The 21,414-nt window shown below is 41.1% G+C and overlaps 1 protein-coding gene across 1 annotated transcript; it reads right to left on the minus strand.

Moving 5' to 3' along the window:
- Positions 1 to 7,209: 7,209 nt before the first annotated feature.
- On the minus strand, positions 7,210 to 8,673 carry LOC311005897 (zinc-binding protein A33-like; the record flags this gene model as incomplete). The annotated part of the gene is made up of 2 exons (XM_083998504.1): positions 7,210 to 8,382; positions 8,530 to 8,673. The coding sequence occupies 2 exons, from the start codon at positions 8,671 to 8,673 to the stop codon at positions 7,267 to 7,269; spliced, it is 1,260 nt and encodes a 419-aa protein (XP_083854630.1). The 3' UTR covers positions 7,210 to 7,266.
- Positions 8,674 to 21,414: the final 12,741 nt, after the last annotated feature.

The following is a 21,414-nucleotide window of genomic DNA, read 5'->3' on the forward strand; positions in this document are numbered from 1 at the left end:
ATAAGACAAAGGTTCCACTTTCAATGCATGCTGTTGTTGTGATTTAACACAACTAGGCTATAAATAAAAATATTAAGATGCCTTATACGGGCAGCTCCGTACACTGCCTTCTACACGGGGCAGCATTTATATTGTGATTTGGCACAACAGTAAATTCTAATTAGCTAGCCTCACACGGGGGCAGCATTTATGATGCTCTAGTAAAACTATGGACAGAAATATTAAGATGCCTCACGCGGAAGCACCAAAATGTGGGGAATCCTAAGATGGTTATTGGCCATCAAATTGGTCAAATATTAATAATTACTACTGTATAAAAAAATGAATGGGATTTAATTTTATTAAATCCACCTCGGGGGACCAGATAGCCAATTTACCAAAAACAGTCTCATAAATGTGTGCTAACTATTAACATAGAACCTTGTTTAATAACTAAGTTAATAATTATAAACAAAATAACATTATCAATAGTTGCAAAGTTCACATTTAAATTCAAATTTTATTTATTTATATGGCACCTTTCATGCTAGAAGCAACACACAAATACACACAGTGACATACAGACACACAGACACATAGAGACATACCAACTCACACACACCCACATACACACACACTCACTTCACAGGAGGAAACACTGGAGATAAAAACTAATGGACTATTAAGACAGTAAACGCTAAAAACTAAAACAGTTGATGAAGGAAAAAATCTCTATTTGGGCCGTTGAGTTGTCCCGCACCACTTTAACAAAATAAACTCAAAACTCAAAACAAAACACTGGAAAAGATAGTCGCATAAAAGATAAGAAAAATAAAAGCAAGGAACTTCATGCAAAGCATTGCACTGCGAATGGCTTTACTAAATGAATTACAATTATAAAACATTACCCTTTTAAACAAGTAAATAAAACAATGATACAAACCGAGCTGTCCCCCCTTCCCATTAACCAGTCTGCAATCCAGTCCTCCCATTAAGCCTCCCATCTGCCTTCCCTCCCACCAGGGGAGGAGCAGAGAGAAGAGGGAGCTCCTTGGTTTTATGTTCATATTCAGTCTAATAAAAATAAATAATTGTATTTAAAGGCTGAACTGATCACTTCCTGTTCCTGTCACCCCCAGATTGTGACAGAGATCTAAGATACAAATGAAAATGTGGCGTAACCTTTATTTTGAAATTTGATTCATGCTTTTGTTTTTTCACCAGTTAAGAGAAGAGAGAAGTAGGAGGAGGAGAAAGAGGAGGAAGAGTGTGCTGAGTAAAACCACATTGACATCACAGCTGAGAGGAAATGTTGACTCTCACCTGTTGATTATTGGTTATTGACGATCAGCTCTTGATTGAAGGACATTGTCTTATATCATCATCTCTCATCTCCTGTGTTTAGTTTTTTCTCATGTCCTTTCTGTTTTGCTTTCTTGAAGTTAGAGGAAAGAAAGGTGTAGTAAATAAATAGAAAAGATGGAGGAATAGAACAAAGGGGAAAATAAGATGGAAAAAACAAGATAACAGTGTAATATCTTTGTGTTACTTCAGGATGGGCTGACAGCAGAGTTATGTTGTTGTAACATTACATGGGCATGGCAGCATCACCTTCATTCTACCACTACTGCACTACTAGGACTTACCTGTATATTACATTTAGCTGAGCCCATGCTGCCACCTATTGGCACATCTCCAACATGACAGCAATAACTTTCCCCATCTACTACAGAAAGACAAAGGGAAAGGAGGAAAACGTTACAGGAAAACAGGAGACACCTCACCTTTGTCTGACGTAAAAGCTCAGCCAAAAGTCAACCGGCCTGTTTTTCCTGAAGACGTTCATTAGACATGGACAGAAAAGATCAAGTGCATCAAATGACTAATAATAACTGTTGAACACATAATAAACCTGAAACATACAAAATAATGTCTCATGTTCAAAATGCCTTAATCTGACACCATCACATGTGGGTGACACAACATTTCACACTCCCAGGTGGCCACATACATCCAGCTGCATGTTGTTTTTCTGTTTAATTATAGTCCACAAAAAAGGTGTACCTTTTTTAAACAGCTTTACTATTTCCCTTGAGAGATGCAGTGTGCAATCAAAGTGACTGCACACTGATTTACTACCACTTTGGCACAATGAAGCAATATGAAGTTTAAATAGTTGTGTTTTCTCAAGTCTGCTAAAAAGCACAATAATAATACTGACAAACCAATTTATTTAACCCATGTTTTTACACTGATAATTCTCAGTCTGTAACATCTGGGTTTTGTAACTCCATGTATTTCTTACTTCCACTGCTGCTTAGGAACCAGTAAGTAAACAAACCTCATGAAAATCAATATGGTGAATGATCTAAACATTTAATGTTACAAAATCATTGGTCCTTTGCATTACCGTCATTCATCTTAAACGAGTGTATCTGAATCGATTAAAATTTTCACTGCTGCTTAGGTAACAGAAAACCAATATGGTGAATGAGCTGAACATTTATTGAAAATCACTGGTCCTTTGCATTACCGTCATTTCGTTGTTTTTTTTTTCCAACAAATTCATCTTAAACGAGTGTATCTGAATCGATGGCCGTCTCATAACACAACAGAGGCAATCACATTATAATGAGGGAACTTACCAGATTCAGCAGACCGTAGTAAAACTGCGTTAAACCGCCGGACCGTTATCCCGCTCTCCTGTGATGTGACCGCCGTAAAAAACCCTGCCACCGCGTCGTCTCTGTCACCGGTCTGGTGTTCAACCCGAGGCGGTGTAACTTGTCAAAAATGCTGCTTACACTGCCAACAACAAGCAGTGAGGAAAGTAGCTGTTTATGAAGCAAAAAAAAGCAAAAGTTTAAACTTAAGTCTGCTAAAAAGGACAATAATAATATCTCCTGACAAACCAATTTATCTAACCTGTGTTTTTACACTGATAATTCTCAGTCTGTAGCCTAACATCTGGGTCCATGTATTTCAAATTTTCACTGCTGCTTAGGTAACAGAAAACCAATATGGTGAATGAGCTGAACATTTATTGTTACAAAATCACTGTACCTTTGCATTACCGTCATTTCGTTGTTGTTGTTTTTTCCAACGAATTCATCTTAAACCAGTGTATCTGAATCGATGGCCGTCTCATATTAAAACAGAGGCAATCACATTATAATGAGGGAACTTACCAGATTCAGCAGACCGTAGTAAAACAGCGTTAAAGCAGATATCAGTGGAATGTTTTTGTTAATATAAGTCCTAAATAGTCCTATTTTCCGTCAGCAATCACTTACATGAAGTATTTCAGCCTAAACACGAGTCTCTCCGTCACTCTGCTCTGCTGTAACCCGAGGAGAAAATTTTCCTTGTGGGATACAAGTGTTATCCAATGAGGAGAGAGAACGGCATGAAGGGCTGTGTGTGCAGCCAAGGGATGCGCGTGAATGTGGTGACGTAGCACGAGGACCAATTGATGCCTGACAAGGGCGGGGGCTGCTAACTCATGGTGCGTTCAAAGAAACTCGTACTTTGTGTTTTTCCTTCCTGTGAAGTCATACCAGTTCGATCTGGTACGAGTTCACGGGTCGGAAGTTACGAGTGGCCGTTATAGGGAACTTTCACAGACAACAGGATGGTAAAAACACGAGCTACGGGTTACCTGGAACGCTACCAAGTCGTAGTTGTGACTTGAAGCTGTAACTTACGGTTTCAAAAGCCTGCCTTGAACGCAGCATTAGCCGAAACGGCCGTGAAGCTGATATCTGCTTTAAGTCTGCTAAAAAGGACAATAATAATACTTACTGACGAACCAATTTATTTAACCCATGTTTTTACACTGATAATTCTCAGTCTGTAACATCTGGGTTTTGTAACTCCATGTATTTCTAATTTTCACTGTTGCTTAGGAACCAGTAAGTAAACAAACCTCAGGAAAATCAATATGGTGAATGATCTGAGCATTAATGTTACAAAATCACTGGTCCTTTGCATTACCGTCATTCATCTTAACTCATTGGCTGCCAGCCATTTTCAGAGCAGAGAGCCCCATACTGCCAGCCATTTTAGAGCATTTTGAACGATCTTATAAGACCCACAGAATATTGTGTTCTATGACTATATAAACACCGAAACTACCAAGAGAAAAGTAGACTCTCTTTGTTCAATAGGAAAAAAAAAGTTTGTTTCTACCTTTTTCCGTTCTTTTGTAAACAGCAGTAGAACGTAGGCTGGTTTCGCCAAAAACAGCAGTTTTTGACCAAAACACTGAGAAAACGAGCTTTTTGTGGAAAGAAACATGTCAAGCAGAACAGTGACTTTGACGTTGATATTTTTTGCTTTAGTGACACCTCACACATCTGAACAGTGTTTTCCTTCTATAAAACAACAAAAACAACACTGAGAAAGGACTTTTGATGGCAAAATAATAATTTATTTACAAATATCAGTAAAAATGCATGAACTTTTTTGTACGTTTGTAGCTGTCACATGACCTCTGCCCCATGGTCGACCACTGCTCGATCCACCACCTGTAAATTATAGAAATATATAGAATTACCATAAAAATACATCTCTTAGATGTAGTCAAGTGTGATGTGGAGTTTTTTTTTTTTTTTTTAACCTTTCCGATCAAAGCGATCCGCCCTTCTCTAAGCAGTAAAAGTTAGCTCACTAGCAAGTTAGTTTATTTTATTATTTTTACCATTGATGTATTATATTATTACCTTCATGTCTTTCTGGAGCGTGGGGACGAGGCTCTGCTGCTCCTGGTTGATCCGGATGGAATCGCTCGGGTCACGTCCACCGAGCCGTCAGTTGAGCTGGGCTCTGGTCTGTGGTGACACCGTCAGCTGCTGATTCTCACCACTCGGCCCGGCTTGATCGCCGGTGTCCAGCGTCGGTGTCGGTCGTCGGTGTCTTTTTCAATGATCTCCGTCGTTTTCTCACGATCGCGACCCTCTTCCTCTCCGAACTACCGCGACACCCACGGTACAATAATGTGCCGACGTGCGGAACACATAGGCTCCGTGCATAAGTTTCTTTAGCATATCTCTTGTCATCTCGCTTCTTCTTCTCATACCGTAATAGATGCTGATCTCTCATCCAAAGAGGGCACTGCTGCCCCCTACAGGCCGCTACACATCTTTACACTAGTTTACAAGCCTGATATTGATGGACAAGCTCCGCCAGACCGTCCTCCAGCCCTTCCCGTTGAAAAACGCAATTGACGTCTATCGACGTCAATGGCAGTGAACGGTTGTAATTAGATTGACGTCTATAGACGTCAATGGCAGCCAATGAGTTAAACGAGCTTATCTGAATCGATGGCCGTCTCATATTAAAACAGAGGAAATCACATTATCATGAGGGAACTTACCAGATTCAGCAGACCGCAGTAAAACAGCGTTAAACCGCCGGACCGTTATCCCGCTCTCCTGTGATGTGACCGCCGTAAAAAATAAAAATAAAATAAATAAATAAATAAAAACCTGTCCATCGCGTCGTCTCTGTCACCGTCTTGTGTTCAACCCGAGGCAGTGTAACTCGTCAAAAATGCTGCTTATCCTGCCAACAACAAGCAGGAAAGTAGCTGTTTATTATGAAGTGAAAATGTCCGTTAAACCGGTGACAACCGGTTCTAACGGTTCTGCTGCTCCCACACAGCCCCTCCCCCCACCGAGGAACCGCAGGTAGCTACTGGACAGTTAGCTTAGCTTAGCTAGCGCCCGAAAATACGTCGGTCTGTCAGTCTGGTAAAACATAAAGATAAAGTGTTTACACCTCTCAGGGCTAAAAGTTTAAAACATAGCCTACCTTCTTCCACTTTATCTCCAGCGACACAGTAAATCCACACAGTAGCTGTAAATAAATAACCTACTCTTCACTCCTTCACGAACATCAGCGGTGGGAAAGAGCGGCCGGCCGTTTGAAGCGGTGACGAGCTTTCACGTTCTCGTATGACGTCATGACGCAGAAAGTTGTCACGCACCGCAATCGCGCAGTAGCCTACTCTATTTATGCTCTTCCTCCTTGCATATTACAAAGTAAAGTCACTGTAACATGTAAATGTGGGCTGTTTTTATTTGACTGTGTCTTCTTTATTTAGTTTTATCTAGGCTATCTGTTTACACTTGTCTATGAGGACGTATGCTGAAGAAGTGTAGTTATGACTAAAAGTTAGAACTTCAAGGTAATTTAACTCTAAATTATTCACACAGTCAATTAGATTAGTGGAACATACATAGACTGGATTATTAGCAGGCATGAAAATGAGTCAGGGGTCAGGGGTGGAACAGGTGAGAAGGATACGAGGGTCCAGGGGCATGCTCCCCTGGACGAAAATTTGTAATAGGCCTATTTCATATTTAAAAGCATCAATCTGGTGCATTTTGAGAAGAAAACCAAGCATTATTACAAGACAGTATGAATGTAATAAAGTGATACATGGTCACATTATGCTATATAATGAGACTGACAACTTCTCTCATGAAATGCACTGCTGCAGAATGAAAAAAGCAAGCTCTTAAAGCAGAGTTCCCCAAATTTAGGCTAGGGCCCAAGTATGTCAAGTGTGCTAAACCGAGGGCCAAAAGGTTTTTTTGCCAGTAAAAGTTGATTTTTGTACAGATAATGTTGCTGCTGCTGCTATTATTGGTGAAAAAACTGAAGACAAGCTGTAGTACGTTCTATAAGTAATAATTTAGCATGCCTAAGAATATGCAGGCTTGAAAAACAGCCAGTGTCCTAACGTAGAGCAGTGCACACCTTATTTCTCATGTTGCTCTTGTAGAGTGAATGTTTTTATTAAATTCAAGGCTCCCTTCAGGCGCCAATTTCACCAAAAAATTAGTGATTTCCATGGCTGTATTTTTTACCCACACGGTCATATCTGTTCATGTGTTTGAGACTTTATCACCTGAGGCAGATCAGAATATAAAGTTTGTTGAATATAATCGATACTCAGCTGATTAAATATGTTGTTCCTGATCGTTTTATTGGATCTCAATCAGTTTACATAGAGACAACAATCAACTCAATATCTATGAAAAACAAAGCAAATATGAAGTTGAGAAATAGAGTGAAATCATTTTACAGATGAAAAGGTCGACAATAAACACACAGTTAAGAAGAAGAAAGTGGAAATAAAACCCAATGTGAAGTCAAAGAGAAATAAAGAGTGTTGGTAATAATGAGGCAGCAGGAGGACAGGTGCAGTTTAACAGGTTTAATTCTCTGACTTTTCTCTTTAAGAAATAAACTACATGATAAATATGATCATCCTCTTTATCTCTAACTGCTCTGCTCCACTGTCACTGACACCTTCACTGGTAACAGCTTCACTGGGACTTCATCTTCAAGAGAGGCAATATATGGAAACATCTTCTCAGTGAAAGTGTGTGTGAAGGTGTGTATGTGTGTGTTAGTATCAGGATCAGAGAACGACAGTTTTCCTCCGTTGAAGTCCAGATTCACTCTGATCCTCTGGAACTTCTTCTGCTCAGGGAGAACAATGTCTGTACCTGATGGTGAATGTTCTGAGTATTCACCTTCACTGAACTTTATCGTCCATTTTCCTGACTTGAAGTCCCATCCCATCCTCTGCACAGACTCTGCTATCACACCCAGTTCCCACCCTGTATTGTCTCCAACCTCGACATCCCAGCTGTGATTCCCCGAGTTAAAACCCTCAGAGCCCCGGACAGAGCAGGAATAATCAATCCTCTCTGGATTGTCAGGAAGCTGCTGTTTGTCTCCTCGTCTCACACTGGTCAGATCTTCAGACAGGATGAATCTTGGATGAGCAGTGTTTGGGTCCAGAACCACAGGACCGTAGGAGACCATGTCCTTCATCTTGTTCCAGATGTTGAAGGTCAGGTTGCCCAGATGCTTGACCTGGTCTATCAGAGCTCCTGGCTCCAGCTGTAGATTCTTGCGCAGCAGGCTGATCTGCCGGTGGAGCTGCTGGATTTTTTCCTCGTCAGCCTTGTAGTTGAGCAGGAATTGAACGTCTTCAGCTCTCAGCTCGTCCTCTGTGGCTGTGACTTTCTGTGAAAGAGCTGCTATCTCTCTGCTCAGAGCCTCCATCTTCTCCTTCATCCTCTGACTCTTCTGCTCCTCTTCCTCCCTCAGTGCAGCCATCCTGGCCTCCTCTTCCTCTTCTAGAAACTGGTGAAGCTTCTTAAACTGCTCCTTAATCTGCCTCTCTGTGTCTCGGACCTGGACATGAAGGTATTCTGCTGTTTGATCAAACTCCACTTGAAAACCCTTTAACTTCCTCCTTATGAACTCAAAAGTTCCCTCACGGATCTTCTTGAGGTGTGAAGCAGCTTCATCGATGGGTCCGAATCTGTGTTTTTTGTGTTTTTCTGAATCTCTGCAGATGAGACACACTAGCTGCCGATGGTCCTGACAGTAGAGTGTGAGTTTCTCAGAGTGCAGACTGCAGAGAGGCTCTGAAGATCTCTGCTCTCTCTCTAGTAAGAAGCTCTCACACAGGTTCTTCAACACCAGGTTACAAGGTGGTTGTTGTCTTGAAGATCTTGTCTTACAAACTGGACACAGTCGATCTTGTTTCTCCTTCCACCATCTCTTCACACATTCTCTACAGAAGCTGTGGCCACAGGACAGAAGGACAGGATCTCTGAAGACCTCCGTACAGACCGCACAGCAGAGATCCTTCTCTAATCTGGAATCCATTTAGTCTGTGAGAGAAGCTGAAAAGACAGAAGACAGGAAATAGAGTCAGTCATGGCTCCACTCCCTCCACTACGGTGGGTCACTACTACTACTACTCATTAGTGAAATACTCCTGTCCATGTTGGTGATTGGTCAGATGCTGCAAACTCTGCCTGTTCCATGTGAACAAGGATGATGGTGTCATCATTATCATCCTCATATCTAGACTGGGAAGTTGAAGTGTTATGATGACTGGATCACCATGCTGCAGCCAGAGTCAAAGCAAGTTGCCTGACCCAATATTAGTCCCTGGAGGCAAAATAGCGTTTTCCAACAGACTAATTGTAACATAATGTTTTTCACCATACATCATTTCTATGAGGTGTCCAGAACAACATACTAAAAGTCCTAAGAAATCCTAGTTGGGGAAATATGTTTAATTCTCATCAATCCAAGATTGATGTATAAAGTCTATGGTGTCAATAAGACCAGACAACAATACACTCCAATGGGGATATTTCTTTTCCTTTACTCCCACCATAATGTTTGTTTACACAATGAAAGTATCCATGAAATGTAACATTTTTTGTATTATAAGTTTCTTGGAAAATAATTTGAATATGCAAACGAGCTCAATAGTGTGTATGCATAGGTTAACTTACTGAATGGACATGAATGTGTTAGTTATTTGCCCCCTGTTTTTGCTGCGGCTTTATAGCTTTTTGACCATAAGTCAATTAGCGTTGAGCTCATTTGCATATTTAAAATTAAATTTTCAAGAAACTTGTAATACAAAAATTTTTACTTTTCATGTATACTTTCATTGTGTGAAGTTTCATTGTGGTAGGAGTAAAGGGGGGGGGGGGGGGGGGGGGAGCCTGTTTGGGTGTATTTTGGGCATATTTTATAAGTGTGTGGCTCCTTTGCATATTCAAATTTATTTTCAAAGAAACTTGTAATACAAATTTTTTTTTACATTTCATAGATACTTTCAATGTGTAAAGTTTCATTGTGATAGGAGTAAAGGAAAAAAAATAGCCCCATGTGTATTGTACTGGCATTGATGAGAATAAAAACATATTTCCCCAACTAGGATTTCTTAGGACTTTTAGTATGTTGTTCTGGACACCTCATAGAAATGATGTATGGTGAAAAATATTCTGTTACAATTAGTCTGTTGGAAAACGTTATTTTGCCTGCAGGGACTAATATTGGGTCAGGCAACTTGCTTTGACTCTGGCTGCAGCATGGTGATCCAGTCATCATAACACTTCAACTCTTTGCATAATGTTACTTTAGTGCATGATTAAAATAATAAAACATTTTTTTAAGTAGCATAATTTCATAACTGCATTTCTAACGTTCACAACAAAGCAAACCGTTTGAAAATCGGTCAAACACTGAGTGAGTCCTGGTTATTTTTAGTAGACCATGCTCCAGAGGGTTGAGGCTCTGAGGGAGGGAGCGGACTGAACCAAGATGGCGGCCGTGTGGAGACGCCGCGTCGCAGCAGCGTCCAGTAAAGTCTACTCTTCCTCCAATAAAAAAAAAGAAACCCAGATTTTAATCAAACTCACCATCAGTGTGGAGTGTCGGCAGGTTGAAGCAGCAGTGTTGTAGCCGGACTCACTCACAGGAAGTTGTTAGTTTGGTCTCGTCTCCTCGTCAGTCTGCTGTGAATGAAGGGGAAGCAGCTGGGATGTTTTCCCGGGTAAGGGGGCGGAGCTTAAAGAGAGTAACGACACGCATTGGTCCAATGGAAGCGCCTCCTTATGGCGGAATATGGGTACTGCAAAATGAATCGCCCCCCTTGGGGACAAATAAAGAGATTGATTGATTGATTGATTGATTGATTGATTGATTGATTGATTGATTGATTGATTGATTGATTGATTGATTGATTGCAAAAGCGCCCAAGAACTGACATCTCTGCATTGTTGGTGAATGAGCAAGTGTGGTATTTTCAGTAATTTAAAGGGACAACGAGGAGTTTCTATTTGGTTATAAAAAAAGTCTCACGTTAATGTGGATGAATCTACGCTACCCACACTTGTTAATGGGCCCATTTTCTATAAATCTATGGTTTTGTCTCTATCGTTATTTTGTTATTATTAGTGGTGGTGGAAATGCTGGGCGAGCCGACCAGCGTTTCTTTACTTTCGGTTTCGTGGCGAGTCATGAGAATAACGCCGCCGGATCGCCGTTTATGGTGGGAACTACGACGGTATGTGATCGTCTTCCAACCTCTGACTTTAATTCTTGATGAATGAAAACATGAGTCTGTCTTGCGCCAGTCAAAGAAATGTACGGTGCGCGGAGGCTCATAAACTCCTCGTTGTCCCTTTAAGGACATTTATAGATCACTCACGTTAATTGCATCATCAAGGATCCTTTACAGATAAACATTAACACATAGGCTAGTAAAAAAACTAAACAAAAAAAAGTTGTCTTCTACATTAAACATTTTTGCTCATTTTCTAAAAAAAGTGAAATAAAAAATAAAAAAAAAGTGAGAGAAACAAGCACAAACAGAAACAGCCAATAAAAGATGAACACGTCTATGTAAAAGCATGGCGACGCTAAAAACAGCTTTTTAAGGCAAAGTTATAAAATCAAGGAGACACAGTTTGTAACATGTTGTAATGCCACAGTTTATTGTTTCTTTTGGATCCCAATTAGTCTTCATTGAAATGGAGACTATTCTTCCTGGGGTTCACATTAAATCAAACAGAGACAATTTAAACATTACAGCATTTTCACAAAAGAATTACATGAAGTCATTCAACATAGATGTATTAATATGATTATAGAAGAATTATAAGAAAAACTAGAAAATGTCCTCTGTGTGTGTGTGACTGACTTGACACATATGAGCTGCATCCTGTGTCAGTCTGATTGATCGTGTGTGTGTTTACAAACATGTTAACGAGCTCCAGGTGGATTGTTTATGAAGTTAACGAGCTCTGGCCTGAGGCTCAGAGGTTACCACGGCAACTTGAGGTGGTTGCCAATGACGATAGGGGCCTCCCAGGCTGAGGCAGACAGAAATGTCGAGAAAAAGAGTGATTTTCTGCCTCTGCACTGGTCTCACATTTAGGCTTACTGTGACAAAACGGTAACTCCTATCAGAACAAAACACAGCTCAACGGTGCTGTAAGGACTTCCTGAAGAATTTGGTAGGATTTGGTGTTTCTACAGTAAATATTTTGGAGACGCTGGCAGTTTCAAAACATCGGTCCGTTCTGCTTCTCTCAGAAAATCTTTGTATTGGAGTCAATGAGGAGCAGAGACAGACGTGGCCGCACTTAGAGGCTGATAATTTAAATTCTGTAAGTCTCTCTGATATTTTGAGCACATTGTGAGAGACAGAACAAGTTTGTCTACAATTTTCTGAAAAAATTATGTGTGTAGAGTGTAAATTGTGGCCGGGCCGAGTGTGGAAAGAGAAAAAATCTGGAGTTTTTCTGGGCTTTCTCCCACTCTGACCGATGATGTCACCCACTCTGACACGAACATTCCGTGCAATACACAACCATTGTAATCTCATAATTTCTCCAAAAATGATCATGGTCATTGATCAGGGATTGATCAAAAACTATGTGACCTATCAAAACGTGGAGTAAGACGCCAATACACAAGACTTGTGTCTACTGTTTAAAGTTTAAATGAAGTCTCTAGGTGAAAGTATGCCTGAGCAGTAGACGTTCGTAAAACTAGAATTATATGAAAAATTACATGAAGTCACTCGAAGTAAATGTATTAATATGATTATATAAGAGTTAGCCTGCATGAAGCATTAAATGAAGTTATTCAACATAAATGTATTAAGATGATTATAGAAGAGTTAGCCTATATGAAGCATTAAAAGAAGTTATTCAACATAAATGTATTAATATGATTATAAAGAGTTCAACATAACTTCATGATGAATCACAGTTTCACTGTAAAACTCGACATTCCAACAGTTGTTCAGAGTTCTGATTCTTTGTCAGACCTCAAACTTAATCACTTTTTATCAGCCATCATCAATAATCATATCGATGGGTGATGTGACGGCGGCGCCCGTGGTGGTTGATGGCCTGCTCCATGGAGCTCCTGAAGGCCCGGTAGGAGGAGGTCGCTCTGAGGGGAGAGTCCCTCCTCCTACTCCATCGCCTCCTCCTCGGTCTGCCCGACTCTGAAAGAGGAGGAGGAGGAGGAAGAGGAGGAGAGGGGGAGAGGAAGAGGAGGAGGAGGAAGAGGAGGAGAGGGGGAGAGGAAGAGGGGGGAGGGCTGACAGTGTGACACTGAGACCTTCACTGGTAACTGCTTCACTGGGAGGAAATCACCTGTGTTAATGTATGGAAACATCTTCTCAGTGAAAGTGTGTTTGAAGGTGTGTATGCAGAGTGCGAATTATACAATGACAATTGGGGGGGTCAACATTTTACACAGCGCACCTGGACTCAGTCCTGGTAACTCGGGTTCACATGTTAAACTCCACACACGAACGAAACACCTGGACTCAGTCCCTGGTTCTGGTTCTGGTTCAGATTCAGGTTCTGATTTAGGTCTAGATTCTGGCTCAGGTTCTGGTTCTGGTTCAGGTAAAAGTTCTGTCCGTGGACCTGCTGGTTCTGGTTCTGAAGCTCTATTCTCAGGTTCACATGTTAAACTCCACACAGGAACGAAACACCTGGACTCAGTCCCGGTATCTCAGGTTCATAGTCAGTGACACGCGCAGATTCAGGCAATGAAATGGTTAAGTCCACTAGGGGTGTCTGAAATTTTACTACAAACATCTTCCTGGCATGACTACGGAAATATATTGTAGTATTTATGATTACTACTAATAAGAAAGAAAATTGTTTCAAACCCCCCTACAGTATCTGTTATTTGTACCTCTTTTAGGGGGGTCGCAGTCGTAATTAGGGGGGTCAAACCCCCCCAAACCACCCTGTAATTCGCACTATGTGTGTATGTGTGTGTTAGTATCAGGATCAGAGAACGACAGTTTTCCTCTGTTGAAGTCCAGATTCACTCTGATCCTCTGGTGTTTCTTCTGCTCTGAGAGATCAATGTCTGGTATAGTATTAAAACTCATGCATTAATATTATCCATGATTTAGACCCTATCTCATCATCTCCATTCCTCTCTGGTGACACACCCAGTTCCCAGTCTGTATTGTCTCCAACCTCGACATCCCAGCTGTGAGTCCCTGAGTTAAAACCCTCAGAGCCCAGGGCAGAGCCGGATGTATCAAACCTCTCTGGATTGTTAGGAAGCTGCTGTTCATCTCCTCCTCTCACACTGGTCAGATCTTCAGACAGGATGAGTTGTGTACTAGCAGTGTTTGGGTCCAGAACCACAGGACTGTAGGAGACCATGTCCTTCATCTCGTTCCAGATGTTGAAGGTCAGGTTGCCCAGGTGTTTGGCCTGGTCTATCAGAGCTCCTGAGTCCAGCCGTGGATCCTCCAGCAGGGGGCGCTGCTGGACTCTTTCCACTGCAGCCTTGTAGTTGAGCAGGAATGAGACGTCTTCAGCTCTCAGCTCGTCCTCTGTGGCTCTGACTGTGTGTGAAAGAGCTGCTCTCTCTCTGCTCAGAGCCTCCATCTTCTCCTTCATCCTCTGACTCTTCTGCTGCTCTTCCTCCCTCAGTGCAGCCACCCTGGCCTCCTCTTCCACTTCTAGAATGTGGTGAAGCTTCTTAAACTGCTCCTTAATCCGCCTCTCTGTGTGTCGGGCCTGGACCTTAATGTGTTCTGCTGTTTGACCAAACTTCACTTGCACTCCTTCAAAACCCTTTAACTTCTTCTTTAAGGGCTCCAGAGTTTCCTCAAGTTCCTTCTTGAGTTTCGAAGCAGCTTCATCAACGGGTCTGAATCTGTGGTTGTTGTGTTTTTCTGAATCTCTGCAGATGAGACACACTGGCTGCTGATGGTCCTGACAGTAGAGTGTGAGTTTCTCAGAGTGCAGACTGCAGAGAGGCTCTGAAGATCTCTGCTCTCTCTCTAGTAAGAAGGCCTCACACAGGTTCTTCAACGCCAGGTTACAGGGAGGATTTATTCTTGAACTGCTCTTACAAAGTGGACACAGTTGATCTTGTTTCTCTCTCCACCATCTCCTCACACAGTCATTACAGAAGTTGTGGCTGCAGGACAGAAGGACAGGATTTCTGAAGACCTCCATACAGACCGGACAGCAGAGATCCTCCTCTGGTCTGGAAGCCATTTAGTCTGTGAGTGAAGCTGAAAAGACAAAAGACAGGAAGTAGAGTCAGTCATCCCAAGCCACACACCTATTTCCATTTCTTTTCCCCACAAAATAGAAGAGTTATCCAGTTTACAAAATACAAAAAAATGGGACCATCCAACAAGAATCTATAGATATAGCTATGAGCCCTCTAAAACTCATGTGGTGGAAAATAGCTGTGATTAGTATTTTCCTTGTCATGAGTAGTAACGTAGTCTTTGAAGTAGTAAAACCTTGTTGCAAACCTGTTAACTCCATTAGTGGAGAAATGTAATACTGCCTACAATAAACCTGGGGGCAGGGGAAGGACACTCGGATGACCCATGAACAACTTTACTAATTGCTCTAGGTTGTAAATTCCTACAGAGAAACCGACAACGGGGGTATTTCTTGAGTTAACACATCTGTTGGATTGTTTTACTGTCTAATATAGCTAAAAGTGCTTGTAGCAATAAACTTGGGTGCATGCTACTTCTCCAGTCTTGTTCAGAATCAAGATTTCCGCGACACTCACTAGGAATATGACAGACAATTCCAGAGAATGAGAGAGGAGGGGGTGTTTGTCTTTTCCCCGTTGTTTATGCTCCGTCTGTGTGAGCTTCAGAGAGGCAGACAGACTAATGCAGTGTTTTTTTTGTTTGTTTTTTTTTACATCAAGAACCCCTAAACACCAGAAATACACAAATATTTGTTCTGAGATTGATGTGTATGGTCAAATTAGGGCCAACTGCGTACATTTTTGGAAATATTGTAGTGAAATTTCTGGAAAAAGTGGTACAATTTCTCCAAAAACGTTTAAAAACATTTCTAGAAAAAGTGATGAAAATTCTCAAAACAAGTCATTAAAAAAATTCTAAAAAAAAAAAAAAAAGAGGTAAAATTTCTTATTAAAAAAAGTCGCAAAATCTTTGAAAAAACAAAAAAAAAAGGTCAAAAAGTGGTCATATTCCTTTAAAGCCCCTGTACAGACCTTTCATTTAGTGTTGATTTTGGCGGCCCCTGTGGACGAAAGCGGTGGTGTTTTGGAAACGTCAGAAAGAAGACGGGACTTGCTTTGAAAACTTTTTTCTTTTAGCAGTTATCTGCAGCGTGCATATGGATAAGGTAATGTAGCCTATTGTGGTATATTGACGTGTTGATGAAAAGAAGGGATCACAGCTGACACGTCTTCGCCTGTATTCAAAAAAACAAGTTTATTAATTAACAAGAAGAACAGTGTACAAAAAATGCCGAATCCTGGAACATCTCGAGTGTCAATATGAGAAGTCTCTCGACTGGCCCAGAGCTCTGATTTATATACCTTTTCTGACTCCCCCATCTCCAGACAGAGAGGAACCTCCCGTCCAGATGGCCCTTGACCTTTTAACTTTTAGGCTAGAACGAACGCAATGCCCTGTTTCTCATGTCTCTTACCCATTAGAGAAGACAACAGGATCATTCAGTCATGTTGAACCATGCATATCCCATTAGGTCAAAATGAATGAAGTAGAGCATCTGTCCACACACTCCTTCAGTTCCAAACAAGGCACACATACAGTACAGTACATACAAAGAAGAACATACAATAGTTTAAGATATTCAAGTAAGAAAGTTAAGGTGTATAATACACTACAGTATCTATTCATATCGTTTGGTCAGTGGTGCGACCCGACCATGCCTTCCAGAGGTATAGAATTAGACTACTTTGAAATAGCGTATCTTCTCACTGATGGGCTCATTTGCTGGTGTAGGTTACAGAGACACATCAGCAGACAATTTGCGTATCCAGTTAAAAGCTCAGTACCGGGGCTTTTAAAAACAAAAAAGTGGTAAAATTTCTTGGTAAAAATTTCGAAATAAAAATAAAAAGTAAGTAAAGTCGTGCAATACAAGTGTTTCAAGGGATTTTTTCTGGTATGAACCAAGTCCAGGTTTTTGGTCAAACTCACCTTCAGTGTGTGGAGTGTCGGCAGGTTGAAGCAGGGTTGAAGCAGCAGGGTTGTAGCTGGACTCACTCACAGTGTTAGTTTGGTGTGAAGTTGAATCCGATCGTCTCTGACTGAAGATTGAAGAAGTCTGTGACTCTGGGACTGGTGAAGAACAATAAAGTGGTTCCTGGGATTGGTTTTCCTCAAGTCAGCCGGATGAGGGAGGGGGCGGAGCTTTGTCAAACAGTTTGAGTTTTATTGCACCTCTCTGGTCCACTGCTGATAACACTAAGTGCAGCAGCTCGGTTAAGTTTGTGGTTTTCTGAAGAAACTCAATGTGATAAATGTGGTGCAGCAAATAGCAGAAGATCAGTGGAGCAGAAACACGAAGAGAAGAAAGTAGTCCAGTTCCTCAAACTTCTCCTGAAGTCCTTCAGTAAATAGCCAAAGAGAAATGAAGAGCAGCAGTGACTGTTCACAAAAACTTTGTGTTGGTCTTTGTCCTTAAAGCTGTACAGAAAAGAAAATTGAATTTGAGCCCACTCTGGGTCATAAAATTAGTGTAATAACTCATCTATCAGACGATGTCGGCCAAACTTTGTGCAAAATTCTATTTTTGAGTAAATCTGGGATGAAAGTGTGTATTTTTTTTTCTCGCATTGGACAATGCAGGCGCACGGATTATACGTCAGCCTGTACACGATTCACCAGCCACTGATATTGGATCTGTCATCCGTCATTCAAACGTCTGAGACACACACACACGGAGCTCAGGCCAAAGATATTCGGGCTCGCCCAAAGCTTTGAATATCCCGCCCTCTTGATAACGACCAATCAAATTCGTTAAAATATATAACAAAACATAGTTGTAAGCTGTGTATTCTGTGGGTAATGGGGGCGGGACTAGATAAGCTTTTGCTTCTCCCGCTTTCCCTTTCGGCCATGTGTATTGTATTATTGAACTAAGATGAAGTGTGATGATGATGATTTAAATTGACATGCCCGAAATAAACAAATTGATTGATTGATTGGTTTTCCTTACTCGGGTACACTCGTGTTGCAGCTTGTGACAACTCGGCACGACAAACGGCCATTTCTGTACACCTTTAAACTAAGGTTGGGTCTGGTGTTTTGTGCCCAAAAATAAGCATTAGACTTGTACAAATGAAATCCGTCTTAATCGTCACCTATATGGGCTTCTAGTCCTGTGTGTGTGTGTGTGTGTGGGGGGGGGGCTGTGTCTGCCTGTATTTTGGTCTTTTGCTCTGTTTTGTTCAGGTTTTGTTGTGCAAGTGGACGTTTCTGGGTGGAGCTAGAGAGTCGCCAGAGAGCATAGATATCTATGGCGAGAGAGTCGGTGTTTTCTCTCCAGCCAATGACGGAGCTCAGGTGAAGCTACGTGCAGCAGAGTAGGAGGGCTGGGGCTGCTAGCTGCGCTAAGCTCCTAACGAGTGCTAGCAGGTCTCTCTCTCTTAGCAGCAGCAGTCAGACTGTATTTCTTTTTCTACAGATTTTATCAGAGGCCTGATCGATAAATCGATAGATCAATAAAAACACAGATGGCAATGTGGTTTGTGTCACGGTTTATGATCCACAAGAACAAAGATAAAACAAACAGATAAATAAGAAGAAAGAGAAAGAGTCAGCTGGTACAAACAGAATCATGAAGTTGGTTCTGATCCAGATTCGGCTCATTGTGTTTAAGACAGACGCAGAAAAAAACTGAACCATTTCATTAAACTATAAAGATCAAAGTCCGTCTGATAAACGAGACTTTGGAGCTAAAATAGATGAAACTGTGATTTTGTAACGTTTATCTACAGTTTGATGGTTTTTTAAAAAGGAAATAAAACTTAAAAATAAAAAACAGAGAGCCACAGAGAAATTAAAACACTGTGAAAAATAAAAAATACAAAAGTGTTCATATAAAAAATATATCCATCAAACAGAAGAGGAAGTACTGATGGTGTAATATGACCTCTTTCAGAATAAAGTGTTGCATATAAATATCATTATTATTGCATTAATGCTGCACCATTGTGTATTTGTTGGTTTTATGTTTATATTCAGTTTAATAAAATAAATAATTGTGTTTAAATGCTGAACTGATCACTTCCTGTTTCCCTCAGATTGTGATTTATAACAAAGATTTCAGATACAGACAAAAATGTCGTTAACTTTATTATGGAGCAATTTGGTAATTTTTTTTTTTAAATTTTTCACCAGTTAAAGGGACAACGAGGAGTTTGCCGGTCCAAGAATTTCACCGTGCGTGTGGGGGCTCATGGGAAATGTAGTGTGAAAACACTTCGCTTTCCAAAACTCCTCGTTGTCCCTTTAAAAAAAATGAAAATAAAAAAACCAGGATGTTATAACACGTTATTGAATCTGATCAGAACCCTTCCTTTTCTGATTATTAAAGGGATATGCCAACAATTTTTTTTCTTATCTTGCCTCTCTCCCGAGTCCATGACTGGCAGATAGACACCATCCTTTCGACGGTGCGTGCAGTAACAAGGGAGATAGAGCCGTATCGCCCGTAGTTAGCTTAGCTCAAACGCTGGAAGTGTATAGGTAGTGTTAGCCTGCCTCCACCTAAAGTCGCTAATTAGCTTAGCTCAAACACTGGAAGTGTATAGGTAGTGTTAGCCTGCCTCCACCTAAAGTCGCTAATTAGCTTAGCTCAAACACTGGAAGTGTATGGGTAGTGTTAGCCTGCCTCCACCTAAAGTCGCTAATTAGCTTAGCTCAAACGCTGGAAGTGTATGGGTAGTGTTAGCCTGCCTCCACCTAAAGTCGCTAATTAGCTTAGCTCAAACGCTGGAAGTGTATGGGTAGTGTTAGCCTGCCTCCACCTAAAGTCGCTAAATAGCTTAGCTCAAACACCGGAAGTGTATGGGTAGTGTTAGCCTGCCTCCACCTAAAGTCGCTAATTAGCTTAGCTCAAACACTGGAAGTGTATGGGTAGTGTTAGCCTGCCTCCTACCTGAGCTGAAACCAGCAGTCAGAAGCTGATTTCATTTTAGCTCTAAACTCTGTAAATATATCACTTTATCCACATTTCAAACATGTTTAGGTGAGAAAGTAGCCGTTTAGATCAGCAGTGTGTCGTTCATTTGTCTAAATACCAGCTGTTTATAATTTTGTTCGGACGAATTCGGCGCTACTCAAGCTAGCCGTTGTGACCAACGCACTTCCGGTTACTTTCACAAAATAAAACACCCGTTGCCCTTTACATACAGAAAACCATGACGATAGAATTTGTGCTTTTACTTTGAAACAGGAAGCTAACCTACCCTCGATGTAGCTAGCTTGAACCAAAATAAACCGTCTTTGCTTGAACCCTCCGTTTTGACCGATCTCGTCCCGTTAGCGGCATTTGACCGCTCAAGATGCCTTACCGGAGAGTTTTGTCATCGGCCCGCCGGTTTCCGTTTAGAGTTGCTGAAGAGTTTCTCTGATGACTTTAGGTGGAGGCAGGCTAACACTACCCATACACTTCCAGTGTTTGAGCTAAGCTAATTAGCGACTTTAGGTGGAGGCAGGCTAACACTACCCATACACTTCCAGCGTTTGAGCTAAGCTAATTAGCGACTTTAGGTAGGAGGCAGGCTAACATTACCCATACACTTCCAGCGTTTGAGCTAAGCTAATTAGCGACTTTAGGTGGAGGCAGGCTAACACTACCCATACACTTCCAGCGTTTGAGCTAAGCTAATTAGCGACTTTAGGTGGAGGCAGGCTAACACTACCCATACACTTCCAGCGTTTGAGCTAAGCTAACTACGGCGATACGGCTCTATCTCCCTTGTTACTGCACGCACAGTCGAAAGGATGGTGTCTATCTGCTGGTCATGGACTCGGGAGTGAGGCAAGACACGTAAAGAAAAAAAGTTGACATATCCCTTTAAACATTTTTGTTCATTTTCTAAAAAAGTGAAATAAAAAATAAAATAACATAAGAGCGAGAAAACGAGCAGAAACAGAAACGGCCAATAAAAGACGAACACGTCTATGTACAATAAGAACATGGCGACGCTAAAAACAGCTCTTTAAGGCAAAGTTATAAAATCAAGGAGACACATTTTATAACGTGATGATGTCACCGTGAGACGTTTGAGGTCTGGCAAAGAATCAGAACCCGGGACTTTTTATCAGCCATCATCGATAGTAATAGAGAGCCGAAGCGGAATTAGGAAGTAACGGTGCCATGGGTTCTTAATTCGGAAAAAGTCTCCATACAAAAGAACGGGAGTCCAAGTTTTATTTCGTTTCGTATTATTATTTCATATTTTTTATTTCGTATTCATAAGATTGACATAACACTGTCATAACCATGACATAACAGCTGTCATAAACATCAATGAATACTTATGACAGCTGTCGTTAAGTGTCATTCGGTAAGTTATGTCACTTTTGATGCAAAGTTGACATTATTTGAGATGTCCTTGTTATGAGAACTTGACATAATTTTTTAAAGTTTGGCAATTAGGTCTGCTATGACAGTTTAGATGGTCTTTATGTCAAGTTGTCAGAACAACCTCATACATGTTGTTGTCTAAATGTTGTCCATTGTCAATCTGTATCTGTTTATGCCTCATCTTTGTATAATAGCTTGTATT

The sequence above is a fragment of the Trachurus trachurus genome (assembly GCF_905171665.1).
Source record: "Trachurus trachurus genome assembly, chromosome: 22".
NCBI classification, from domain to species: Eukaryota; Metazoa; Chordata; class Actinopteri; order Carangiformes; family Carangidae; genus Trachurus; species Trachurus trachurus.